Source organism: Berghia stephanieae, chromosome 1, assembly GCF_034508935.2.
Source record: "Berghia stephanieae isolate SIO BIC M18660-M18661 chromosome 1, UCSD_Bste_1.3, whole genome shotgun sequence".
Classification (NCBI taxonomy): domain Eukaryota; kingdom Metazoa; phylum Mollusca; class Gastropoda; order Nudibranchia; family Aeolidiidae; genus Berghia; species Berghia stephanieae.
This window is the reverse complement of record NC_088360.1, coordinates 19,415,916-19,443,722: the sequence shown is the minus strand read 5'-3', so window position 1 is coordinate 19,443,722 and position 27,807 is coordinate 19,415,916. Positions and strand designations below refer to the sequence as shown.

General features: G+C 36.7%; 2 protein-coding genes across 2 annotated transcripts in view; both read left to right on the top strand.

The window, feature by feature from the left end:
* LOC144970012 (cap-specific mRNA (nucleoside-2'-O-)-methyltransferase 1-like) overlaps positions 1 to 27,807 on the top strand; it is a 425,811-nt gene that overhangs the window by 212,758 nt on the left and 185,246 nt on the right. The gene's annotated exons all lie outside the window — the stretch shown is intronic.
* The window catches only part of LOC144970019 (muscarinic acetylcholine receptor M5-like), a 286,770-nt gene that overhangs the window by 235,193 nt on the left and 23,770 nt on the right, over positions 1 to 27,807 (top strand). The window contains exon 4 of the mRNA XM_078909194.1: positions 8,253 to 10,738. Within this exon, the coding sequence (XP_078765320.1) occupies positions 8,506 to 10,738 (2,233 nt within the window). The 5' untranslated portion in view covers positions 8,253 to 8,505. The remainder of the gene's footprint in view (positions 1 to 8,252; positions 10,739 to 27,807) is intronic.

The window sequence follows — 27,807 nt, the reverse complement described above, 5'->3', positions numbered from 1 at the left end:
TTATTATTATTATTTTTATTATTATCATTATTATTGTTATTGTTATTATTATCATTATTATTATTATTATTATTATTATTATTATTATTATTATTATTATTATTATATTATCATCATTATTATTATTATTATTATTATTATTATTATTATTATTATTATTATTATTATTATTTGAGTCAGAAGAGGATTAGGATCATTTTTAAAAGTAGATAGAAGTAATGATCATTCATTCACAATTCTTATTGAACTATAGACGTCTATAGTCCCAGTCAAAACGATAATGTAATAAAACACCAAAGTGTGCGCATGATGTAATTTTTGCTTAAATATTCGTCTATGTGCGGCTACTCATAGCCGCACATAGACTACTATTTAAGCAAAATATCTAATGGTATGACACTAGCTTTCGGATCGGAAGGTCCTGGGTTCAAGCCTCGCGCTCGGCGCATTGTTGAGTTCTTGGAAAAGGCTCTTTACTCACATTCTCTCACCGTATTCAGGTGTAAAATGAGTATCTGGCCGTTAACAGCGTTGTCTTTGTCCGAAAAATTGTAATATCGCCTAACAGGCGTCATGTCCCGTCCTAAATGTTAAAATGTTGCTGTTGACCAGGGCCCCTTGTAGAGCGCTTTGAGTACATTTAGTGGATATTGCTCTATATAAAGCTCAATTTGTATATCTTTCCTTTGGTAGATAGAGCGTATTGATTTGAAAGGACGTGGGTGTTCTATCCGGTCCATTTTGTTTGCTAAGTATATAACTGTCACATCAACAAGAAATGATTATTTCGGACTAGTCTTATTCCGGCCATCCATCTCTCTTCCACTCAAATTTGCTGAGATTTCCTGCCATGTGTATTTGTTTGGGCTGCCGGAATACCGCTGAATGAAGTATAGTGGTAGTGGTTCATTTCTTTGATCATTGTGGTTCATTTCTTTGGTCACTAGTGATTCCATCGAACATATGTTTGACCTACCGTCGCGTCAATCTGGCATTTATGAAAGAATGAAATCGCCATTTCCATTTATTACTCCTGCTGTAACAAATAACCCCCCCCCCCCCCCCCCCCCCCCGTCCTATCTTTTTTTTACAACTTTGTGCGCAACCCCCACCCCCCCCCCAAAGCTTATTTGAACACTCCCCCCCCCCCCCCCCCCCGTTTTTTCTATTAAAAAAAAGGAAAATAACAACAAGAAAAAAATCTCTCCAAAATCGTAGAAGTGTTACTTAATAGTATATTTGAATGAAAGAAAACGTTTTTATACACTGTATCTCGTGTTGCCTAAATTAGAAAATGCTCTAAATGCTCACACCCCCCCCCCCCCTCCCCCCTTTTCTATGCATTGATCAAATTGCGCCCCTTCCCCCTTGTATTGAACTTTGGCCAAACCGTACCCCCCCCCCCCCCACACACACACACCCCCATCTATTACAACCAACCTCCCCTTCTATTTGATACAGTAGAGTACGCCCCTCCGCGCATCTTGGACTTCCCATGGGCATTCCTTGAACGAAAATAGATACTCCATCGAACAAACGTCTGATGTGAACACGAATCACCCATGTTGTCCGAAGTCTGGAAATCGTGGGTTAATAATCTTTTCCCAATGAATAAAAACGAAATGCCTGATGTGGGGCTCGAACCCGAGTAAAATACCTTAAACCACTCGGCGACCTCGAGATCTAGCCTAAGTAAGATAAGAAATGATCGATGGCTAGAGCTCAGCTGGTCGCTGGTTCGGATAAGTATGTAAGTAAACCAAAGAGATCACAATGAGAAAATTCAAGTTTTTAAAATGTTTAGAAACACAATTTTATTGTGTGTGGGGGGGGGGGGGGGGGCAGCGTGGCTCAGCGGTACGGTCTTAGCTTCGTACCCGAAAGGTATCGAGCTAGATCACCCGCCGCTGCGCTGTGTAGCCTTGAGCAAGTCACCTCGCCTTAGCTCAACTTGCGGCGCTGCACTGCGGCTGACGCCTGGTTATTCCAGTCTTCCCTTGTAATAGAGCCTGGAGACAAATTTCCCCTTTGGGATGAATAAAGGGAATTTTATTTTATTTTTAAAAATTTACTTATCTCCTCAACGAATGAAGGCATTAATTTATGTTTACACAAAATTGATTAGTTAATCTTGAAACTTTAAGTATCAGGGTCATCCGGACATAACACCGTTTTGAGACGATCGGCCACATAGTGTTGAAATCAATTGGAATAGATTAGAACGAGTGTTCGAACACAAACCCTTAATCAGCAGAATAAACATAGCATCTGCTGATCCATCTCCAATGTTTTTATTATTATCATTCATTTGATCAATCGCACCAATTCCTTATATATATATATAATATATACTCTCTCTCTCTCTCTCTCTCTCTCTCTCTCTCTCTCTCTCTCTCTGTGTGTGTGTCTCTATCTAACTATCTATCTATCTATCTATCTATCTATCTATCTATCTATCTATCTATCTATCTGTCTATCCATCTATCTATCTCTCTTGTATTAATAGCATACAATTTGATAGTATGTGAATAAAACTGCATTCACTCTCCTCTATAAATATTGCAAAAATATTTCGATGAAAACAACCACATTCACTCTCTTTTATAAATAGAACAACATTTAGGTTATTGGCACATAAATAAAAGTGCATTCACTCTCTTCTATAAATAGAATTTAATAAAAATAAAATTGTATAATTCAGATGTTTTAAATTAAATTGTAAACGTACGGAATTAAGTTGAATGTCTGAAAATATGAATCATTGGCATGTTCAATACGATTATATTCACTATGTTATGGAAATAGCGCCTCATGAAATCAATATTGCAAGACGTGAACACATTTTATGAGTCTGTATCCAACGGAATACTCTTCAACAGTCGTAACGTCACTTCCTTGCTAATGACGCATGGTAACTGAGTAACATTGGCTCTAAACTATCGGAACAATGGCGGACGCCCGTATGAAATATTTCTCCGGCGAGCAAAAAAAGCGTATCAAGAGGAAAAAAAACACATAAATTTGATCATGTTTTGACTTTTACACATTCTGATCACAAGGCATATGAAAAGATCTAGCCAGCATGAAGAATAAAAAGTAATGGTTTTCTTTGTTTAGAACCAAGATGGCCGGCGTTGCCGGGCGGCGTGACATCAGACTACTGAATCCAATAATGGGCGGCTCCTTTTAACATTGTTGTGTGTAATGAATGAACAATATTTGGCGTTGGTTTGAGAGCATTTCTATTACAACAATGATGCCATAACAATTTGGGTTATCAGACCTGCAAATAAGTAAACTTTGATATTGTATTTATCAGATTTTAAATTGAAAGTTTTAGAATTAATTCCCCCCGATAGAATTACATGTTGAGATGGTTGGTGAGAAAGGAGTCATTGGCCAGACATTGATGCTGCGCGCTTAGGTAATATACTCACAACAATCCGCCAGCCAAATATAACATATCAAAACACAAACCTGTGTGTAACCTTGACCATTTATAGTCTGATTGATACAATTTAGTGAAAACTACTCATAAAAATGGCTGGCTAAAATCAATAACTAAGAGCTGTGTGACGTCAACTTCATTCCTTCTATGGATACATTTATGTAGGTAGTCCTACAGAACCACAAGGCCTATGGAACCGGAGTTAATCCCGGTTTCTATAGCGTGAAACGGACTGTAGCAATGCTCGCTACCCTTTGGATAGGACGCTTGTCTATTGCAACGTACTTTCCGCAAAATCTAATAGTACCATCTACCCAATCGCTGTTTGGTGGACATGGGGGGGGGGGGGGGGGTTATTCAGAAAAAAATCATCTCGACTGCAACCGGGATCGATCTTGGTCCCTTTACTTGTGAAGCAAGTGCTCTGCCACCCGAGAAATGGGGACCCCCCATTGATACAGTTATGATCAGCATTAAAACTACCATGTAGAGCTGTCACTGGATGGTGTATTACCAATACGATTCAATAGTCTGATGTCACGCCGCCCGGCAAACGGCGGCCATCTTGGTTCTAAACAAGAAAATCATTACTTTTTATTCTTCATGCTGGCTAGAACTTTTCATATGCCTTGTGATCAGAATGTGTAAGAGTTAAAATATGATCAAAATTATGTTTTTTTTCCCCTCTGAATACGCTTTATGCTCGCCGGGGAAATATTTCATACGGCGTCCGCCATTGTTCCGATAGTTTAGACCCAGTATTACTAGGTTACCATGCGTCATTAGGAAGGAAGTGACGTTACGACTGTTGAAGAGTATTGCTCTAAAATGAACAATATATAATTCTCTGTTCCAGCGTGGCCATCGTTTACTTACAGCTCGACAGATGGTCAAGTACTCATTTTACACGGTGAATACGATGAGAGCATGTGAGTAAAAGAGCCTTTTTCCAAGGACTCAACTATGCGCCGAGCGAGGCTCGAACCCAGGACCTTCCGGCCCAAAAGCGAGTGTCTTACCACAAGACCAATCCCGGGTATTTCCAGAATACGATGGTTAACTGGTGAAGAAGAACGTTGTTTGTGAATTCTAAGCACTCTATTTATGAGGGCTTAGTCTATACCAAATGTTCGATCGACTGGTTTACAAATCAGTACTAGAAGACAGTCTAATGGAGTTATGACTAGTTCCACGTCTTTGGTCTAAAGACAGTAAAACACGGTTATGCCGATTTGCAATCACCGACATAGCTTTCAGTTTAGATATAATATTCTATTTAATTAAAATAAAACACTGAAAAGATGTGATTGAAACAGTGTAGGAAAAATAGAAAGAAGAATACAAGAAAAAAAATCATCCCAAAAGATCAACTTGTCTCGATTATCGAACGAGCCTCAGAGCTCTAGGTTTAAGAATAGAGACTAAATTAAGTAGTAGTAGTAGTAGTAGTAGTAGTAGTAGTAGTAGTAGTAGTAGTAGTAGTAGTAGTAGTAGTAGTAGCAGTAGTAGTAGTAGAAGTAGTTAGTAGTAGTAGTAGTAGTAGTAGTAGTAGTAGTAGTAGTAGTAGTAGTAGTAGTAGTAGTAGCAGTAGTAGTAGTAGTAATAGTAGTAGTAGTAGTAGTGGTAGTAGTAGTAGTAGTAGTAGTAGTAGTAGTAGTAGTAGTAGTAGTAGTAGTTGTAGTAGTAGTAGTAGTAGTAGTAGTAGTAGTAGTAGTAGTTGTAGTAGTAGTAGTAGTAGTAGTAGTAGTAGTAGTAGTAGTAGTAGTAGTAGTAGTAGTAGTAGTAGTAGTAGTAGTAGTAGTAGTTGTTGTTGTTGTTGTTGTTGTAAGCCTCGCAGTCCTTATGATGCTTGCTGAGAATTGTGGGATTCAGTCATAGTCGATGAGTATAGCTGCTCTCTCAATCCATGTTGTTAATTGTTTCCATTGGTCACAGTCCTGGGCCAGAATTTTGAGGCTGTCTTGTTATGACTTTAGTACTTAGGGCACTGCAATGTTTCTTTGTTCTTCAGGGATTAATTCGGCCTCATCTGAATCCAGAAATTTCTGATATGTAGAGAGATTCTGGTTCAGGGTAGTTACTATTGATGTTGGTGGTCTCCCTACATATTTGTTGCCATGAAGGAAATATTCTGTTATTGCACTTTGGGGTGGGCTGTTATCTTTTCTACGTAAGATGTGACCAAATAGCCTCCATCGCTGTTTTTTATTATTGTACTAAATTAAGAGCAGATAATATATGAAAAGATTGTTCCCTTCGATAAATACTACAGCCGTGTATCATTGCAAATTTGATTGTCTTTTATCATTAAGTTTAAGAAATTACAACGAGCTATGTTCAGTGAGAGTCACAGATTTACATATTGTAAAGACATCTTATCTTTGTCGAGCGGCTTTTAGTGAGCACGGTTAAGATCACAAATCCTTATGTAAGCCAATGTGTTTGTGGTGCCTCTTTATACCTTTTCTAATGACGTATTCTTTTGATGTATAAGTTGTTATTGCGTCATAATTGTCCATGTATATCTTATATTTTAAATGAAGGACCATGCCAAAGTAAGACATGTCATATTGTTTTATTTATACTTTTATAGTTTTCATTGCAAAAGATTAACTATAGTAGTTAATGGAGGTATGCTAGAATGATGACAATAATTATCTAATGTCATGGTTTTCATCATATATTTACATTTCAAACAATATTTTTTCGTGACTGAAAAAAGTCAAATAAAAAATAGCTGGCATTTTAAAATTTATTATCAAGGGAACTAACTTCCATATGGCATATTCCATTAGTGAGCTGAGTGTATAATGTCAAGGTCGTTCGACTCACTTTAGAAAAATAAAAATAAGCAAAATCTTCAATCAGATGTTGTAAACTCTGAATGAAAGATCTTTGTTCTCGATGTAGCGTTTGCATACGGATTAATGTTTTCCTATAACCGATAATTAATTAATATTAACATAGAAAAGAAAGAAAATCGACAAGCCAAATAAAGTTCGATTTATCAAACATTTCGGTCTATCCGTCTCCGGTTTGATCGCTTGCCCTGTACAGAATGATACCATAATGTACAAACTATAGACAATAAAACAAGATGACTCAAAAACGAAGCAATGTCAGACAGGCTAGGGTTGGGTTTTTTGTTTTTATTACCGATCGTCGTGTGTTCTGGACAAACAGAGGCCGTGATACAGATGGGTTATTGGCAGATCTTTTGTCCAGCCTGACACACTGAATGTTTACAATGATGCCTGAGGTGGAGTGTTCCGCTTGCCAGACAAATTACTTCCCTTACTGAAAAGATAGAAGCTTCCTTTCCTCCCACGCTTTTCATAACGCGATTTTAAATCACTCCTGCCATGTCTACCCATTGAGCATTTTTTTTTTACAAAAAGCATCACTCAGCTTGTAGAACTTTTATGTTTATACCCAGAGTTCTTAACTTGAAACGTACAGTAAAATAAGACTGAAAAGTCGTGACTTAACACATTCTACTCTTCCGGTTCTAAAATCCTTGGAAGTGTGTATACAACCAGTCCTTCGAAGGACTCAAAATGAATAGGTTACATAATGAATCATAAAGTCGCTTAACTATATAATTATCAGGTTGTATAGGCTTATTCTTGAGATTACGGTACTTATAAAAGCAAAGATTGATTATCTTTATTGACTACTAGCATATATTTAGACTAGAAAATATGATGCAACCACTTTGCAACCAGAAAATTTGTGCGGCTATGTGGTCTAGTGGTATGACACTCGCTTTAGAATCGGAAGGTCCTGGGTTCGCGCTCGGGGCATAGTTGAGTCCTTGGAAAAGGCTCTTTACTCACATTCTCTCACCGTACTCATGTGTAAAATGAGTACCTGGCCGTTAACAGCATTGTCTTTGTCCGAAAAATTGTAATATCGCCTAACAGGCGTTATGTCCCGTCCTCCATGTTAAATGTTGCTGTTGACCAGGGAAAACCTTGTAAAGCGCTTTGAGCACGTTTAGTGTATAGTGCGCTATATAAAAGCTCAATTAAAAAAAATTAATTTAAAATTTAATTACACAAAGTATGTATCCAGTCCCACGAAAGAGTGGTTTTACACTTCCAATGAGATTGGAGCCATTTGGGGAGTGGGGGGGGGGGGGGGGGGGGGGGGGGGGGGGGAGTGCTCAAACTTTCGTTCCCTTTAGCTTGTGAGAATTTTGAGCTCATGTTCTGGTATTCGTATCGTATCTTTTAAGAGCTAATGAGCTTTTTAAAAATTTAAATGCTCCGTGGAGCGTCTATATATATAGAGAAATTATTGATGGTATGCGACAAAGCGTGATATTTACCCGTTCTATCCACCAGATGAATCGTACCAACACGCGAAACGGTGTGTAAACTTCAACGTTAATAGTCTTATTGGGACAGTATAGTTAGAAATCATTACGCCACTGTCACTCTAAAAACAACAAGAAAGAGCTGAGTGACGTCATCATAGATTATATTATTTACTTGATTATGGTTTTAGTTCGAAATTGTACTTCACCAAAAGAAACCAAGTCCACCATCACCACCATCTTCATTACCATCACCACCACCACCACCACAACCACCACCACTATCACCACCACCACCACAACAGCAGCAGCAACAATGACAGCAGTAGCAACTGCTTCATTACATTCACTACAACCATGACGAAATGACATGCAAGCTGATGAGCTATCCAACATTAAATAAAATCACCACAAGCTTTTTTTATACACATTAAAACATGCATTAATAAACTGCTTATAAAATCTAATCTTTCTTTTCTATTTCAGGATTATCACAATGATTACAGTTAAATCGACATAAGATAATTGAGGATGCCTATCTACCCGGCCAAACGTAATTCAAATATGATTGGATTTCCTACGAGTGTATAAAAATGATATCGAAAAAACTGACCATTAAAATGATGATGGAGAATACAATGATGACTCAACACGGTCCTATATTCTATTCTCCAATGAGCACGGAATCTCTATAACTGTAAGGAAAATCATAGCATCCCGCCCATTTCTGAATAAAGGTATGGAAAAGAGCCACAATTCAGATCATAACAACAACGCGGAAAGAAGCCAAACTTTAGCGTATTCACTTGGAAATTTGCTGCAAAATCTATCCACTGCTTACGACGAGTTTCAAATATCCTCTGACAAAGATCGATATGGCTCGTTCTCCAACTACCTTCGAGCAAATGAAGGGCAATCTACCCACCCGACTGGCAGCAAACTGCACACATCGGACAGACTTCAAGAAAACGCGTCAGCTATGTTATACGATAGCATCGGAATGACCACCGCCACAGATTCTTTTTTGTCTTTCTCGGCTGCATATAATGTGTCACAAACTTATAATGGGACGGCTGGCCATTTGGTGGGAACGGAATGGTCGACCCTAAAAATTGTCATCGTTTGCATTGTCGTTCTTTTGTCTATCATCACCGCAGGCGGAAATCTTCTAGTCATCATTGCTTTTAAATTAGACAAACAGTTACAAACTGTTAGTAATTATTTTCTACTAAGTCTAGCTGTTGCTGATGTAACGATAGGGATTATCTCAATGCCCATTTTTACTGTTTTTAGATTGATGGGTTACTGGCCTTTAAATGAATTAATGTGCGATATATGGCTGTCTTTGGATTATACCATGAGCAACGCATCTGTAGCAAATTTAATTATAATTAGTTTTGATCGTTATTTGAGCGTAACAAGACCTTTAACGTACCGGGCTAAGCGTACACCTAAAAGAGCAGCCACAATGATATGCTGCGCCTGGATTATATCCACAATTCTGTGGACTCCGTGGATATTTGCTTGGCCATATATAGAGGGCAAAAGAACAGTTCCTGCAACGGACTGCTACATACAATTTCTTAAAGAAAACCAATATATTACAATCATAACAGCCATGTTTGCATTTTACATACCGGTTATCATAATGTCTATTTTGTATTATAAAATTTATCAGGAGACACAGAAAAGGCAGAAAGACTTACCTCATTTACAAGGTTTACGAAAATCAAAGAAGATAAAACATCGGCGACATCTATACGATCATCAAAGCAAGAAATCGCTGGCGTCTAGCGATGACGAGTGCCATTCGAGCTTTAGGGAAAGAACAAACGTCCTGGTTCGTCAAAATGGCGTCGATATTGTAGAGTCTGTGACTCTAAAAACAAAACTTTTAAGTTGTCTTAGAATTGATCGCGATTCTGACGATCTGGACGATTCTAGTTCCAGCGAACCACCTGCGTCACCAACAGCACTTTGTCAAAATTCATCAAAACCGCCACCTTCGTTACTAGCATTAAGAGCGAATGGCCTCTCAAGCTCGGTAAGACAAGACTCGGACACTTCAACCAGGAGTCTTACAAGCACGCCTTCTTCAAAACCACAACGAACTGTTCGAATGAACTGCAGTACATCTCTCATTCCTCTTTTACCTATTGACACTCCTAGTCCAACATCACCAGTCGGTCCTAACAATGGGCCTGTTTTAGAATCTCCAACGCACAATGGAAATTCATTGCGAGTTCAAAAATCTGAAATGAACACGAACAACACAACGAAGCTTTCAATGTCCCTTCAACACACGGTTAGCACAACATTCTCCCAACCTAGTCAAGATACAATTATGGAGGATCCGTTGTCAGAATCGTCCATTTACGTACCCACTACCGACGATGAGATCTGTCAAAGTCGTAAAGAAAGCGAGGATGAAGAGGATGACGATGATGACGAGAAGGAAGAACACGATTTATACAGAGTGTTGATTCGTTTTCCAAGGGAAGATTCCACAGATTCAAACCCCCAACCAACGATTCGAATGGTGGCTGAGGAGGATTTGGACCGATTCAGCGAGCTAAATCCGTCATTGGTTCAAAAAACCGAGAGTGATACTGAAGATGACGATTTTAAAACGGCGAGAGAAATCCACGACCGACCATCATTACCTCCCCCTGTTCGTCCACCAACTGGAACACCTGCTTTAGCCAGGAGGGCGCAGAGCAATGATTCCAATAAAATAGCCATGCAGGCCAAAATCGCTGCTAAGGCAGCTACGAAAGTGAGAAAGGCCAAACAGCAACAGGCGAGGCCTAAATCTCATACAAAACGCCAGGAGCGTAAGCAAGACCAGAAAGCGGCGAAGACTCTAACAGCCATTCTTCTGGCGTTTATTATTACATGGACTCCTTATAATATTTTCACGGTCATGGAGACGTTTTGCCATGGATGTGTCAACATGGACCTCTACACCATAGGTGAGTCTTAATTGTTATTATCGGAATTGGCTTTTCCCCGCTTTTTCTTTCTTTCTCAATGTTGAGTTCTCATCTTTGTAAAAATCCACTGGACTATAGTTTATTATAGGATACCAAATTCAATAAAGACCCGAGTCAACTAAACTAACAATTGGCAAAGTTCGACAAATTAAACAACAAGTCAGCGTATTATTCTTACACGACTCAGGCATAATATGTTATTATTCCATCCAATACTCACTCGTCTCTATTTACTTACATTTTGATTTTTACATTCTAGCGTTCACTGGTTATTTCACTACGACTGAAAAGCTCATAGTTTTTGGAATGCTATGAGTTGAAAAGAAAAAAAAGAAAATAGTCCCTTCTAAGCCACAAACTTTATCCTGGATAAATTTAGGTTTTTTTTTTTTGTTTTTTTTTTTTTTTTTGGGGGGGGGGAGGTTCGGGTTTTTTTTTTGTTGTTGGTAGAGCTACGAAGTAAATGCGTGCAACACTTTTAATAGGACGTCACACTATTCAAATACGTTCGTCAGACCTAATAGGCCAATTTACTCAATAAATATTGAGTGCACAGATTAAGCGGGGCGAGAGAAAATGAGTAAAGATTAGTTTCAAAAGATTCAATTTTGCGCCGCCCAGAGCAGGACTTGAACCATACACCTACAGATCTGAAGGTCGCACAACGGAGAAGTCAAGTAATCATTAACTAATTAAACCGGTTTCTGACACAAACACTCTATCAACTGAGCTATCCTGACTCTTATTAGTTCAAACACGTTATCAATTTTACCTTCATGCTAGCATTATACTATTCCAGTCTCCTTTCCCCAACATTCTATATAAAATTAAAAAAATTCCCTTTAGTCATCCCCAAGGGGAAATTTGTCTTTAGGGTCTATTCCAAGGGAAGACTGGAATAACCCAGGCGTCAGCCGCAGAGCAGCGCCGCAAAGTGAGCTAGGGTGAGGTGACTTGCTCAAGGCCACACAACGCAGCGGCGGGTGATTGAACTCGGTACCTTTCGGGTAAGAAGCAAAGACCGTACCACTGAGCCACACTGCCTACCAATCGTACTAATGGTCGAATAGGCCATCATCATTTTGCCACGGGCTATAATGACACTATTATAGGCCTACTCCTATAACTAATAGATAGTATGCGCTTGGCCAAGAAGCTCAAAACATTGCCATCCGGAAGTATAACAGACCAACACAAACAAATGTGTGTATCCATGAACGTTTATAGTCAGGTTAATACAGTTCAGTGAGCATTACTCATAAACGCGGATGGCAAAAAACAATAACAAAGACCTGAGTGACGTCATCTTCGAACTATCTATACTTATACCCCGAGAAGCATCCCAGATAACTTTTCCAATTATAAAGTCAGTTTCACCTCGACCTTGAGTTTCACAAATATATGTTAATTCATAGGTCAACTTATGACATATTACACGCTATTATGAGTTTGACCCCCGGTTGAATTCACAACCCTTCTCATAATATTCGGCAAGATACTTTTTCTGATCACGTGACTTTATTTTACAGTTAAGTAGAATTTTCTTCTACTCTATTCACGTCTATGAGTAATTTACCTTATTATAAGTATTTTAGATATCATAATGATCTATTAAAATACTTATTTGCAATGCTATTAGTTATAGCAGTCTTGGAACTTGTCTTTTTTTTAAAGATGTCCGCCAGACAATTTTAATTTCCATGGCAACGGGTGAATATTTTTTAATGTCCTCTAAATTTTTTACCTTTTTAAATCACTAGCCATTAAGTGAATTGGGTTTTATCATCATTATGATTAAAGTTAAAGAAGAAGAAGAAGAAGAAGAAGAAACAGAAGAAGAAGAAGAAGAAGAAGAAGAAGAAGAAGAAGAAGAAGAAGAAGAAGAAGAAGAAGAAGAAGAAGAAGAAGAAGAAGAAGGAGAAGGAGAAGAAGAAGAAGAAGAAGAAGAAGAAGAAGAAGAAGAAGAAGAAGAAGAAGATCATCCCTCCACAGATTCAATATACTCAAATTTATAGAGCGAAACTTCCCTCCGGCACCCAACTCTTCACTAATGTCTTATTCATTCGTTTGATGATGAATTTATTGATTACTTAATTGGTAAATCTATTTATTTATCAACTCATCATTTTCAAATGCTCCTCGGCATTGCGTTGTTTGCTCGTTAATTAATTAACATTCATCATTTCGTGCAGTATATCGAAGTGAACCTTACAGAAACCAGATTTTAAATGTAATTTAATCAATTTTCAATCATCTAGAAACCGCTGTTCACACGGGTCATTTAAAAAACAGATTTATAATATTGTGAATTATATGATGAAAAATAAAACTCCTCAGCATTTAACTTCCTACGCTTTCCCCCCAAATCGACTTTCGATATCGGTCAGAACCTAGTCTTAACCCTCTCCTTACCACCTATAGGAAACATCGTCACAATCGTTACGATACAACCAGCAGTTTTCTTATTCTGATTTCGTTTTGTTATAGTTATATAGCTACAAAAACTGGACACTGTGTTGCAGAGCCCATTTTTCTGAACAAAATATAGAATATACTCGTTATTATCTGTTTGAAAAATCTATCTTTGTGTTGGGTGGTTATGGAATTTCGGGTATAATTCTGAAAATAGCTGGTAAGGAGAGAGTTAACTTCCAGTTGCAGTGGCGTCCTCTTCCTTTCTACTTCTATTCCTCTTGTCGTCATCCTTTCATCAGTAACCACATTACTCCCACTCTTTTCAAGCTGAAATTGGGGGGACCAGGACCAGTCCTGTTCAATGGGTTCTTGTTGGATTTATATTTGCAACCCATCGCATCAATAAGGCATAATATTGAAATGAACTTGATGGGGAAAACCTCGAGTTTACTGTGAAAATAATCAGAACTAGGAAATAAATATTGTGTCAAGTTTAACCAGAAGTCTGGAAAAATAAACACGTAGGTCAAAATTTGGCCAGAAAACTCGTCCTTTAAATATCGATCGATTTAAATGATCCTCATTTTGGCAAAAACTCTCAAACCCGGGACTTCACAAGAGGTCTTTCTGAACGTCCCAGGTTTGAGAGCTTTTGCCAAGGCGAGGGTCATTTATTTAAATTCAATCGATATTTGAAGAACGAGTTTTCTGGCCAAATTTTTGAATACTTGTTTTTCCACGGTAGGGCAATTAACTGGTTAAAAAAAACAAAAAACAAAAAAAAAAAAAATAAACAGACTCACCCTTCTTAATGATGGCATTGCTTTTAATTCGAATTTCTATGTTTAGCTTAAAATTAAATTCCAAGCATCGGGTTCACTCTGGTATATTACCGTTTTGAGACGACTGGTCACATTTACTGTACTGTCGTATTCTGTAAAAAAAAAAAAAAAAAAAAAGCCAAACCCCAACACATTAAAATTTTTTTTTGCAAGAAATCTCGTCTTTCAAATATTATGGATTAATTGGAATGAACGTTATCTTGTCGGAAACTCTGAAACGTGGGGCTACAGGAGTCCCGGTTTGAGAAAACGAGGTTTATTTTAATCGATCGATATTTGAAGGAAGAGTTTTCTGGCCAAATTGTTATAAATGTGTCGTTGGTTTTTCCCAGAATACGTCCGTACACTGTAAAGCGACATAATGACCTTTGACATCGTTTAATTTACCACACACCCCCTTTCATACTGTTATTTTCCTTCTTTTATTTTATTATTATTTGTTTTGTTGTTTTGTTGTTTTTTTTGTTTTTTTTTTGTTTTTTTTTTTTTTGGGGGGGGGGGTGGTTTGCACTCCATTAGCCTTCCCATAATCCATCGATCAATGTACGTTTTTCCCATCATGCTCTTTTGTTAATGAAATCGATTTGTATTTAACCAGTTTACTACACGTATTTTAAATATTTGGCCAGAAAACTCGTCCTTCAAATATCGATCGATTTAAATAGCCCTAGCCTTGGCAAACACTCTCAAACCTGGGACATCGCGAGGTCTTCCTTTAAGTCCCAGGTTTGAGAGTTTTTTTTCCAAGATGAAATACGTGTTTTTTTTCCAGAGAACGGCAGTTGACTGGTTAACTCATTCAACCCTAACACCGACTATATCCGTAGTTTACCAGGGTTGCTTTCACCCCATACCTATTTATTACATTTTTTCTGAGACAGACTATAGGAGAGTACCAAAGCTAATGTTTTTGGACTTTACATGTTAGTGGTAGTTGAATAAACTATCTGTTTACATGCTCATTTTAATATAATTTTTCCAATTTTGAACAGCAGGAAATATCTCTAGGATTGAGTGAGTTAAACGGGAAAGGGAGTCTCTAATTCTTTTAAAATCGGTCGATAAGCATCTTAAAGTAACGAGGACGACAGTTCTCGGTTAATAGCTTGACATGCTTTATGTCTATGAGGATTTAACATAATCGGTGGAGTCTTGTACTTTTTACTACATACGGCAATGTGGTCTCATGGAATGATGACACTCGGATTCGGGTCGGAAGATCCTGGTTTAAAGTGCCGCTCTCAGCGGCGCACAGATGAATCCTTTCAAAAAGAAAGGCTGTTTACTCAGGTGTAAAAATGAATATCTGGCTTTTAACAGCGCTGTATCTGAATGGAAAAAAATGTAATATTATTTTGCTTATTACTCTTTATTCTCCTCCTCCTCCTCCTCCTCCTCCTCCTCCTCCTCATACTCATTATCATTATTATCATCACCTCTGACACCACCACCATCACCACCACTATCATCATCATCATCATCATCATCATCATCATCATCATCATCATCATTTTCATCATCATCATCATCATCATCATTCATCATCATCATCATTCATCACATCCATCATCATCATCATCATCATCATCATCATCATCATCATCATTCATCATCATCATCATTCATCATCATCATCATCATCATCATCATCATCATCATCATCATCATCATCATCATCATCATCATCATCTCATCATCATCATCATCATCAATCATCATCATCATCATCATCATCATATCATTTCATCATCATCATCCATCATCATCATCATCTCATCATCATCATCCATCATACATCATCATTCATCATCTCATCATACATCATCATCATCATCATCATCATCATCATCATCATCCATCACCACCACACATCCACACCATCACATCATCACATCACCATCATCATCACATCCATCATCATCATCATCATCATCATCATCATCATCATCATCATCATCACATCATCATCATCATCATCACCACCACCACCACCACCACCACCACCATCATCATCATCATCATCATCATCATCATTATCATCATCATCATCATCGTCATCATTTGTTCATCTCTGAGGGGTAATAGCTAACATTATATTTTCAATTAAATGACTTCTAAATCGAATGAGAATCCTTCATGGGCATTGGCCATTACTAATATAAATCAAAATAAAGAAGTTTTAATCCCAGACGGCTAAATTGAATATGCTGTTCAAACCTTTATTAGATATTTTATTGTTATACATTATGATATTTTTGCCATCGAGTACACAATACCGTGAAACAATGTCATTCAAAATGGATTATTACACCACCACCACCACCACCACCACCACGACGAATACAACCACCATTACCACCACCACCACCACCATCATCATCATCATCATCATCATCATCATCATCATCATCATCATCATCATCATAATCACCATCATCATCATCATCATCATCATCATCATCATTATCATCATCATCATCTTCTTCATCATCATCATCATCATCATCATCATCATCATCATCATCATCAGCGTCATCATCATCATCATCATCATCATCATCATCATCGACGCTTACTTTTTCAATTCTCTTTTCCATTCATCTCCATCAAAATAAATTTTGAATTCATTTTGGGGAAACAAAGAAAATAATTGGCAAAAACTATCATTGATCTGAACAGTAAAAGGATGCGACATCATTATCACTGCTTGCATTTTTCATTATATTCCCCTAAAAATGTTAAAAGAAATATAATCTATTCCTGTACGACTGTATTTAATTAATTTATAGGGAATGAGATTAGCGGAAGAGTAGCGTCCCTTGATTGGACGTCACCATACATAGAGAACGTCAATCTGGTTTTGCGCATGCGTCTCTCTCTCGCCCTCGCGGAAGCGAGGACGAGAGACGCATGTGCACAACCAACATGACATTCTCTCTCTAATAACTTTTCCGCCGGTGACGTCACAGACTATGGGTGACGTCCAATCAAGGGACGCTACTCTTCCGCTAATCTCATTCCCTATAAGAACACCTCATAACATCGCCTCTCCTACCACCCACCCCCAGCACCACTGTCTATTTAGCTTTCATTGCGTGATAAAGCGAGATTGGATGCGACTTTCATTATCTATCTATTTTTTTTTCATTCGACGATTATATTATTATTGTAATTTTTAAAAAGCTGAGTTGTAATAGAATAAGAAAGGTCAAGATCACGTATAACTTATTTGTCAGCTTCAAAACCCGTAGATGTTATTCGATCACATGTAGTGTTGTCTGATTTGACACGTTAACAGTCTGGTAAGCCTATTTTATATATTATACCATCTTTACCTGTTTATATTATTATTATTATTATTATTATTATTATTATTATTATTATTATTATTATTATTATTATTATTATTATTATTATTATTATTTTATTATTATTATTATTATTATTATTATTATTATTATTATTATTATTATTATTATTATTATTATTTTTATTATTATTATTATTATTATTATATTATTATTCATTATTATTATTATTATTATTATTATTATTATTATTATTATTATTATTATTATTATTATCGTTATCATTATTATTATTATCCTCGTCATCATCATCATCATCATCATCATCATCATCATCATCATTATCGCTACTAATATTGTCAAATTGTTCATCATTTTACACTTGAGTACGGTGAGAGAATGTTAGTAAAGAGCCTTCTCCAAGGACTCAACTATGCGCCGAGCGAGGCCCGAACCCAGGACCTTCCGATCCGAAAGCGAGTGTCATACCACTAGATCACATAGCCGCACAAAAATAATCTAATTTGTTCCTGTTTTGAGCAAACCCAAGATCCCGCAGTGATTGGTAATACTGTTCATTTTAAATCTCAAAATAGAATGAAACCAAAAGCACCCTAAATATTTTTTTTTTAATGAGCTGGACAAGATATTTTTTAAATTTTTACTTCCTAATTAAACCACAAAGCTATGATCTTTCAAAATTCCAAAGCATAAGCAATTATCTATATGCATGTTGAAAATCGTGAAATTAAGATTGATAAACATAATATATGATGCATAGATGTCTGACATGGAATTTTATCAACCACTTCGGTCGGGTTTTCTAACTAATAATTCAATAACCAAAGTAAGACAATCTGACAACTCTTACTTTAGGAAAAAAAAAAAATAAAAAAAATAAAAATAATAATAATAATAATAATAATAAAAATTAATTAATTAAGCGACTGGCATCATGGTCCATATACAGACGTTTGCCGTCCTCTTAGAAAACAATTGAACAATTCTATTCGAGAGCATGTACTAGTAAATTATGTTTAACTGATAACAAACTGTAGATAATAATTGAGATTGGGAACTTGGTGGGAATTGGATTCAATAGTCTGATGTCACGTCGCCCAGCAACGGCGGCCATCGTGGTTCTAAACAAAGAAAATCTGTACTTTTTATTCTTCATGTTGGCTAGAACTTTTCATATGTCTTTTGATCAGAATGTGTAAAAGTCAAAACATGATCAGATTTATAATGTTTTGATTTTTTCCTCTGGATACGCTTTTATGCTCGTCGGAGAAATATTTCATAAGAGCGTCCGCCATTGTTCCGATAGCTTAGAGCCAGTGTTACTAAGTTACCATGCGTCATTACGAGGGAAGTGACGTTACGACTATTTATTGAAGCGTATTCCAAACACCAAGACAAATGTAAGACTCGTCCTGTCTAGGAAACCAATTGGAAGTGACATGGTCGTTGAAATATACCAGATTGTTTTCATTGAATCTGAAATTAAAAACACGTAAAAACATTGATTACTTTAGTTGCCAGAATATTATTATAGGCAAAAATGCTATTTGTTTTAAAGTCAGTATGAATAATAATAATAAAATAAATAAAAATAATAAAAATAATAATAATAATAATATAATAATAATAATAATAATAATAATAATAATAATAATATAATAATAATAATAATAATAATAATAATAATGATAATAATAATAATAATAAAATAATAATACAATATAATAATAATAATAATAATAATAATAATAATAATAATAATAATAATAATAATAATAATATAATAATAATAATATAATAATAATAATAATAATAATAATAATAATAATAATAATAATAATAATAATAATAATAATACAAATAATAATACAAATGATAATAATAATTATAATAATAATAATAATAATAAAAATGATAATAATAATAATAATAATAATAATAATAATAATAATAATAATAATAATAATAATAATAATAATATATAATAATAATAATAATAATAATAATAATAATAATAATAATAATAATAATAATAATAATAATAATATCACCACGTTTTGATTATGACATGGAGATAATCAATCACCTTGGTAGGGTTTTGTAGCCAAAATACAAAGATACAAATATAGCGATATTATGACAACCCGGCAAAAAATTCAAGCGACTGGTGTATCACTACTCAAAATAAGATTGTTGTGAAAATACCTCATAAAAATCATATTGTAGGGTACGTGGTAGGTAGTAAGTGCAAATGTTGTCTTGAGCTTTTGAAACTAACACAATGGCCTATCCTCTCAAAACGGTATTACGTCATGTTTCGATAGTAAACATTGAAATTTGAGTTGAGTACGAATTTTTTGGGTTTTTTGTTTGTTTGTTGTTGTTTTGTTGAATAAGAGGAGAGAATATACTTTTTAAGAAGCTAAAAAGTAAAATGCCAAATCTCAAATAATTTAAGCTTGAAATTCATTTATCGTTTTCTGGTTCATTCTGACATTATACCGATTTGAGGCTGTCGGTCACATTTTTACGATGTAAAATTTTTTTTTTTTTAAATATGCCTTTTTTGCCACGACATCGTAAGATATCGTCGCCTGGGCATTCCATGAAGGAATATAGATAACCCATTCAACAAGATGTCTGATGTCAACAGGAATCACCCATGTTGTCCAAGTGAGCAAATTGGGGCTTACTAATCTTGCTCAAGGAAAAATAGAACGAAAGTGCCTGAAGGGGGGCTCGAACCCGGGTCCTTCCGGATCACAGTGCAATGCCTTAACCACTGGTTTACTTCGCCCCCCTTTACGATGTAAGGATCACACAATTATTTTTTCTCCTCATTGGAGCCAAACACCCGTGAGAACTAAACTATTTCACCAAATTACCATTTCACAGAATACACAGTCGCGAGGCATATCGATCTGAAGACTACTAAAGACCCCCCCCCCCCTTGCTATTATGCCGTACTTTGAAAAATAAAACCAACCAAAAAAAAAAAAAAAAAAAACCCTGAAAAATTTATAAAACAAAATTGGCCAGAAAAAACTCCTCCTTCAAATATCTATCGATGAAAATAACCCTCATCTTGTCGAAAGCTCTCAAAGCTGGAACTTCAAGAAAGTCGGAAAGTCTCAGATTTGACAGGTTTTTTTTTTTGGACAAGCTGGGGGTCATTTTAATCCATAGAAAATATTTGTAGGACAAGTTTTTCCGACCAAATTTTAAAAACGTGTTTTTTCGGTATACGGAAATAGTTCTGTAAATCTCCAGCACTGTAATCAATGTAGCGTTTACGAACATCTCACCCTCACCCTCACCCTCAATCAGAACGAAAAGAAAAAAATAAAAACCTCCGTGAAAAAATTAGCTGTTTTTTTGTGGTAGGTAATTATGAACTGGATTGCAAGGTCAAGGTTACAAAGGCTTGTTTGAAAAATCCTACTTCATAGATTGTGCATAATATGTGACATTTTCTCTCAAAACAGTTATATGTCGGTGTAGGTAAACCTAAAGCAAAAAAAAAAAAAAAAAAGAAGTAAATTCTACCTTTATATGACAAACGGTCGCATATAGGTAATAGGTCAAATTGAGTTATTGACACTGACATTGTCTTAACCCTATTTCTACCATTGGGGTGTATCACACCCCAACCCCATATTTTTTCGCTCTAAAATCAACAGTTTTTGTCCTAAAGCCTTCAAATTTCATGACTTTTCCTAAATTGACCCCATCTATCACCTGTCCAAATTTTGTTTATCTCACGTGCATAGTTTGCTCACCCCAGAAGGTCATCACTGGATTTTGAGATTTATGTCTTTTGGGGTGTATCACACCCCCTTATGTATGAGTAGAGAAAACTCGGAAACCTCCTATTTTTCCCTTTGGGGTGTGTCACACCCCATGAGGTTTTCAATGTTGTGATCAAAATAATCACTGTGTGAACCAAAGCAGTGACCAACCAGACCATGTTTTACAACTTTATGCCCCGGTTCAAATCCCAAATTGAAGCACATGGCTGATGTACTCGTCTCCAATCCTGTGATTTTATTTTCAATATGCCTATCCTGGCGTGAAGAATAGGAAAGAGACGCTTTCTTTGTGTAATCAAGGTCCAATTTGGTCAGTTGTTAGTTGTAAGTCCATCAACAACTTTTTATTTTCACAGTAACACTGATTTTTACATATTTCAGCAAGTAGAGCTATGCAACTCAAGATCTTCAAGATCATGGACGCTTACACTTATACTTATAGCATAGGGCTTACTCTGGATCATGTAGCATGGTATGGATTAGGAACAATTTCTTGATACCCCTTGAATAGGATGATGGTTTCACGCAGGATACTTTCCAATTATGATTTGATAAGCGTAAGATTCTCACTCGCTGAAAAAAGACTACCCTTGGGGACTGAATCAGGCATCGTATGCAACTGAAGTCCAGTGTGTTATCAACTGAGCTAATGCTGTTGGACAAGGCATACTACACAACTTTAGGTATGCAACACGTAATCAAGAAACAAGGCAAATACCTGAGTAGAGAAAAAGAATTTAATTAAAATGAAATCAAATATGAGAACAGATAAATGGAAACAAAATCCAACCAATCACAGGGCAAATGATCAATGGCTCATAATCAAACCGGCATACAAACAGAGCAAATGAGTGAGCTGTGATCGTTGCAAATGAAGGCGTCACATTTCAAACAGACTTGCTTGACTTTTCTGTCCTTTTTCCTGGGACACATGGTGCATCTCCCTTGGCTAGCTTTCCTCTTCTGTCCTGATTGCCTTGTATGGACTTCCAAGCACAACTTCATTTCAAGCTTGAGGATTTCATAAGAAAGATTTACTCTTCTATTCGTCCTTGCCAGTGACATTCTCCTCTGTAAGTGCTCAAAGAGCAAGTCCTTTGCCAAGAGCTCATTAAACTTTCCTCTGTCTGTGTGGGTTTGGGTATCAGCAGGGAATACATCTTTGTAGATCACATGGGACGCTACCACTGCTGTGTCGAGGAGATTGTAGAACAAGACCATTGGCCACCGCCTCGTCTTTCGCTTACAGGAGTAACTGTGGCACATGTAGTCGAATGTATCGACACCCCCTTTTGTCTTATTATAATCTTGTACTATTATCGGTTTCTTCTTTCTATCGTCGGTGTCCACATCTGCTGCATGGTGCATTGTGCTGAGAACCACGACGTGCTTCTTGTCATTAGACTTGTAGGCAACTAAGCTTTCTTCTTCGGTAAATAAGAAGCTACTATCATATTTTCCAATATCCTTTCCTGTTTGGAAAATCCTTGGTAAAAAAGCCTTGTTTTTCCGTACTGTCCCTATAAGCGATAGGCCTCTTTTTGATAAGTACCGTGCCAGTTCGAGATCTGTGAAAAAGTTGTCACAAGTCACATTGCGACCACTCTTGTAGTAGGGTGTAGCCAGTTCTTTTACAATCTCCCTTCCTAAATTTGTCTTTCTGTCTCCATGTCGGCCTAAATACGGTATTCCACTCAATGGGTATGCAGTCTTGCTATCGCAAATAAGAAACAGCTTGAGTCCGTATTTGTCAGGTTTGCTGGGGAGGTATTGTAAAAATTTACATCGGCCCCTCCATGGCACAAGTTGTTCATCGACTGTCAGGCTTTGAGATGGTATGTAAGATTTCTGTAAATTGTTATTGACTTTTGTGAACAGATCCCTCAATGGTGCAAACACATCCTTACTTTGTCTTCTTGATCTCTTCTCTTTGTCATCAAACCTCAAAACTGTACATAACTCAATGAAGCGCCTGAAGCTCATTGTGCACATTGCAACACTGTCGGCCGATGCTCCATGCCAAATCTTAGATGCCCTCAAAAGACTCAGCTTGCGTGCCCCTAAATGAATAAAGAGACCAATCAAGGCGCGCATTTCCAATAGGTCCACAGGTTGCCATCGAGTTCCTTTCCGCCTCATACCCTCTAGATTTGTCATCTTGACTATCATGTAAATGATGACCTCTGTGAATATCAAACTGAAGGCAGAGACGACAGAGTTCACGGTTTTCTGATTCCTGACATGTGACGTTGGAGGCCTGTACACATTTCTAGTCGGTGTTCTTCCCACTTGAGGAGTTGGGACCTTGCTCCATACCACTGAACCATTTTTGCTGACTATGATGTTGCTTGTTGCTGGCAATGGAAGCTGATAATGAACATTTTGATCCTCAAGGTTTTCTTCTTCCAGCTCTGAGTCAGGATCTGAATCAGCCAATACAGCAGGGAAATCTTCGTCATCACTGCTCTCATCTGATGTTCTCAGATTCATTTCATCATCTGTTAAATCATTGTCAGGGATCCAGTCTAACTGCTCTGCATAGGAATAGTCTGAAAGCAAAAATAGATAAATGAATTTAAATGATTAGAATTAGAAGAAAGAACATGACATAGAGACAAGCCCCAGTAATTAACTAATGCTCTTCTTCTTCAAGGGCTATTTTCCTCAAGGTAATTGCAATTCTAAACTTTAGAATAGCAAAATCAGTTTAAACTTTCTGTTGGATTGAACGCTGGTCTACCTCAACCTGATCAGACCACCAATGAGTGGACAATAAAATGGTGAAAAATGATATACTAAAGCATAAATACTTTTCATCCAGAATAGACTACAGTCTAATAACAATGGTTATGTTCTGCTTTATAGCCTCTTGACGGTGTAAGCCTCACCTAATTGATCAAGTCTGTAATCTAATCATTTTGATTCTGAATAATAGTGTTAGGTAATTTTATAATATAATTGTAAAACCTACCTAACTCAGCATTATCCTGGGCCTGCATTTCAGTAGAAAATGGATCATTGCACACGTATTCTTCATTAGGTAGCTGGGATGGTGGTACATTGCAGTCAGAATCTGAATGAGAATATTGGGCCCCATTTTGATCTGGTTCAGGGAATACAAAGTGAGATAAGATTTATGAACGAAAAATAGGATATATAACATTTATAAACCTGTGATATTGTAAAAATGAAGTAAATGCTAAAACTAAAACAATACCATCAACGATCGAATGGAGGTGAGGTTATGTGACTGTCGAGGCATTGCACTTTTTGCCTGGATGACACCGGTTCAAGCCCTGCTCTAGGCGCCTCTTTGCTTTCATTGACCAATAAATACATGTATAGCTCCTATAGTGTTACTGCCATGTGCCTGATTTTAAGTGGTCTCAAGTTTTCCATATAGAGCAAGTAATTTTACGGATCAATAACAAATTAAGTTGTTACCGTATTTAATCCAATAATACACACATGAACACAATCAATGACGAAATTAAAAAGGACATGGCAATAGAACTTACCGTGTGTAGGTGATGAATCAACTTGAGCAGGCTGCAGATCCGTGTAAATCAAGCTGTCTCCAGTACTGAAGGTGTCAAAAATATTTGATCTCTCCCCATCCATGATCAAAGAAAGAATAGAACTGTAAGAACAAATAAGTGAAGAAATGTATAAATTGAATTATTTCTTCCTGCTCTGTTCATCTATGAATTATCATTTTTAGGGTTAGGAGTTATAAACATATCAATTTAAAGTGTTGCATTTAGTTGCATTACTAGTCTGTGATTACGTTTAGCTGCCTTAGAACATGTAACTAGAAAGTAGAAGTAGAAAGGCTAATCAATAGGATATAAGAGATTGTGAAACGAGTCTAAAGCAAAACTATTTAGAGGTATGCTGTTCAAACATAAAGGAATACATAGTTGAAATGAAATTATAGAGAAGAACTCTACTTACCAGGTGGGTATGTTGCTGGATTAAAAACACATATATTCTTTGCTTCAAACGGTTCAACAGGTGTAACTTTCCATTCACAGGAAAAGGAAATGGTGGCCAATTGTAATTTACAAGTTGCCAGAGAACTTAAATTGGCAACAAAAAAGTAACTAAATACCTTAATATTCGGGGACCAAATGTTGAAGATACTAATAAAACAGTGACAAAAGTGGTGGGGTGTGTTACACCCCAATGTTTGAAATAGGGGGTTTTATTAATGCTTATCTATATGTAGGGGGTGTGTTACACCCCAATGGACAAAAATCGGAATATACCGATAGATTCAACAGTAATTGTTAGGGGGTGTGATACACCCCACAAGACAGAAATAGGAATATTTAGTGGGTGTAAGAAATAGGGTTAAGCCGAACGCGCATTTTTCTATATGGGTTTCATTACTCTAAGTAAATAAATAAATGTTTTGTTGACAAAATAAGATAAACGACTTAATGGATTGAAAAGGACTGATAAGCAAACGGTCAGTACCCTAAGTCAATAAATAAATGTTTTGTTACAAAACTAAGATATAGGACTCTCTCTCTCTCTCTTTCTCTCTCTCTCTTTCTCGCTCTCTCTCTCTCACACACACACACACACTCACTCTCTCTCATACACACACACACACTCACTCACTCATTCACTCTCTCTCTTTCTCTCACACACACACACTCACTCATTCACTCACTCACTCCTTCTCTCTCTCTCTCTCTCAACACACACACACATACACACACACTCACACACACACACACACACACACTCTCTCTCTCTCTCTCTCTCTCTCTCTCTCTCTCTCTCTCTCCTGTAATATTAGTTTACTTGTTTTTTATCCGATACGCGACCCTTTATCTTAAGACGACCAAATTGCACTTACATTTTTTTTCTCCATAAATGAGCTTTGCGGACCTCTTTATAACAAATCAATACATTATAATGATATTTAACTAGTTACCTCGTACTCTGGAAAGACACGTATTTAAAAATGTGGCCCAGACTTTGCGAGGTCCCAGGTTTGAGAATTTAATTTTTTATTATTTTTTTTTTTTGCCAAGACGAGGGTCATTTAAATCCATCGATATTTGAAGGACGAGTTTCCTGACCAAATTTTCTAGATACTTGTCTTTCCAGAGTACAGCCGATAACAGGTTAACCCGGGGTCATGCGTAGGGACAAGTCAATACTTAAGTGACTTGACTGAGCAATTTTGCAAAGAGCAATGCTTAACGTTGAGGAGGCTTGACTTAGATTCTTTTTTTTTTTTTTTTACTTTTTCGTTTTTGAATATGTTATGTTCGTTGTAATTTTATAGACTACATTCTATTCAAAGGTAAGTCCTACAGTTCTTTAACCTCATTTTCTGACAAACATGACACAAATATTATTCACCAACAAAAAATTTGCATTCATGAAACTGGTTGGCTTATAGTAAAAAAAAAAAAAACAAACCAACCTGTTATTATATTATGTTAAAGGCAAATGTATCCGTTGTGGTTCAAACGATTTAAATATATAGAGAGAACGGTGTTAACGTTTTTTACTCAACTTTTCTGAAACTGACGCACAATCATGAATATCTATGAACGTATCTACGGTTTAATTAAACCGTCTTTGAAATTATTATACTCTGCCATTCTCTGAAAAATAAAAACGCCTTTTAGAAATTTTCCCTTTCAGTGTCGATCGATTAAAATGACCTTCACCGTGCTGGAAACTCTCAAACCTGAGCATTCATCGGGGTCCCCATTGCTCAGTTGGTAGAGCACTCGCTCGCTTCACAAGGAAAGGGACTGAGATCGATCCCGAGTGAACAATATTTTTTCTGACCTCCTGTCCATCCAGCAGCTGGATCTTTTAGATCTAGCGGAAAGTACTTTGCGATAGACTAGCGTCCTTTTCAAAGGGTACCAGGTAATTGCTATTGTCCGTTTCACGTAATTGAGACCGGGATAACCTCTGGCTTTATGGGCCTTATGGCCCTGAATGGCTAAATGACGTCATGGAAGTCCTAGGTTTGAGCTTTTTTTATGAGTATGCCAGTGTTGTAAGCAAATATTATTCACGACCAAAAATTAGATTTCATGAGACTGGTTTATAGTTTTAAAAAAGTTGTTATTTCTTAAAAGACGAATCTATCCTTCTTGGTTCAAACGTATTAAACATAATATATGGAGAGCGGTGCTATCGTTGTTTACCCAACCTATCTGAAAATGTCACACAATCTCTCCTATCTGTTCCCATATCATACTTGAAAATGTAATCGTATTGTACTAAATATGTAACTGTAAAGTGTTTCATTTCAATGTGTCAACCTTAAAAACTCTCCACTTCCTTCTCATCTTGCCCTATCATGCAGTTTTCAATTCCAATTTCTCATCAATCATGACATTCTACCCTACTCTTTTTTTGTGTAAAAACCCATTTTTGACATAACCTACATTCTTCAGTTTTACAATACTGTAAAATTTATAATCGAAAAATATCACAATCCATCCGGCTCTTGTTTTCAAAGTGCCTTGGGGTATTTTACATTCACGACATGTTGAACGCGACTGTCATGACGAGTACTTTTTTTTTTTTCATTTCATGTTCCAACGGGCATCACGCCATGATCCAAAGAGATAAACTCGTCCATGAAATTCCCAGGCCCCCCAACCACCTCA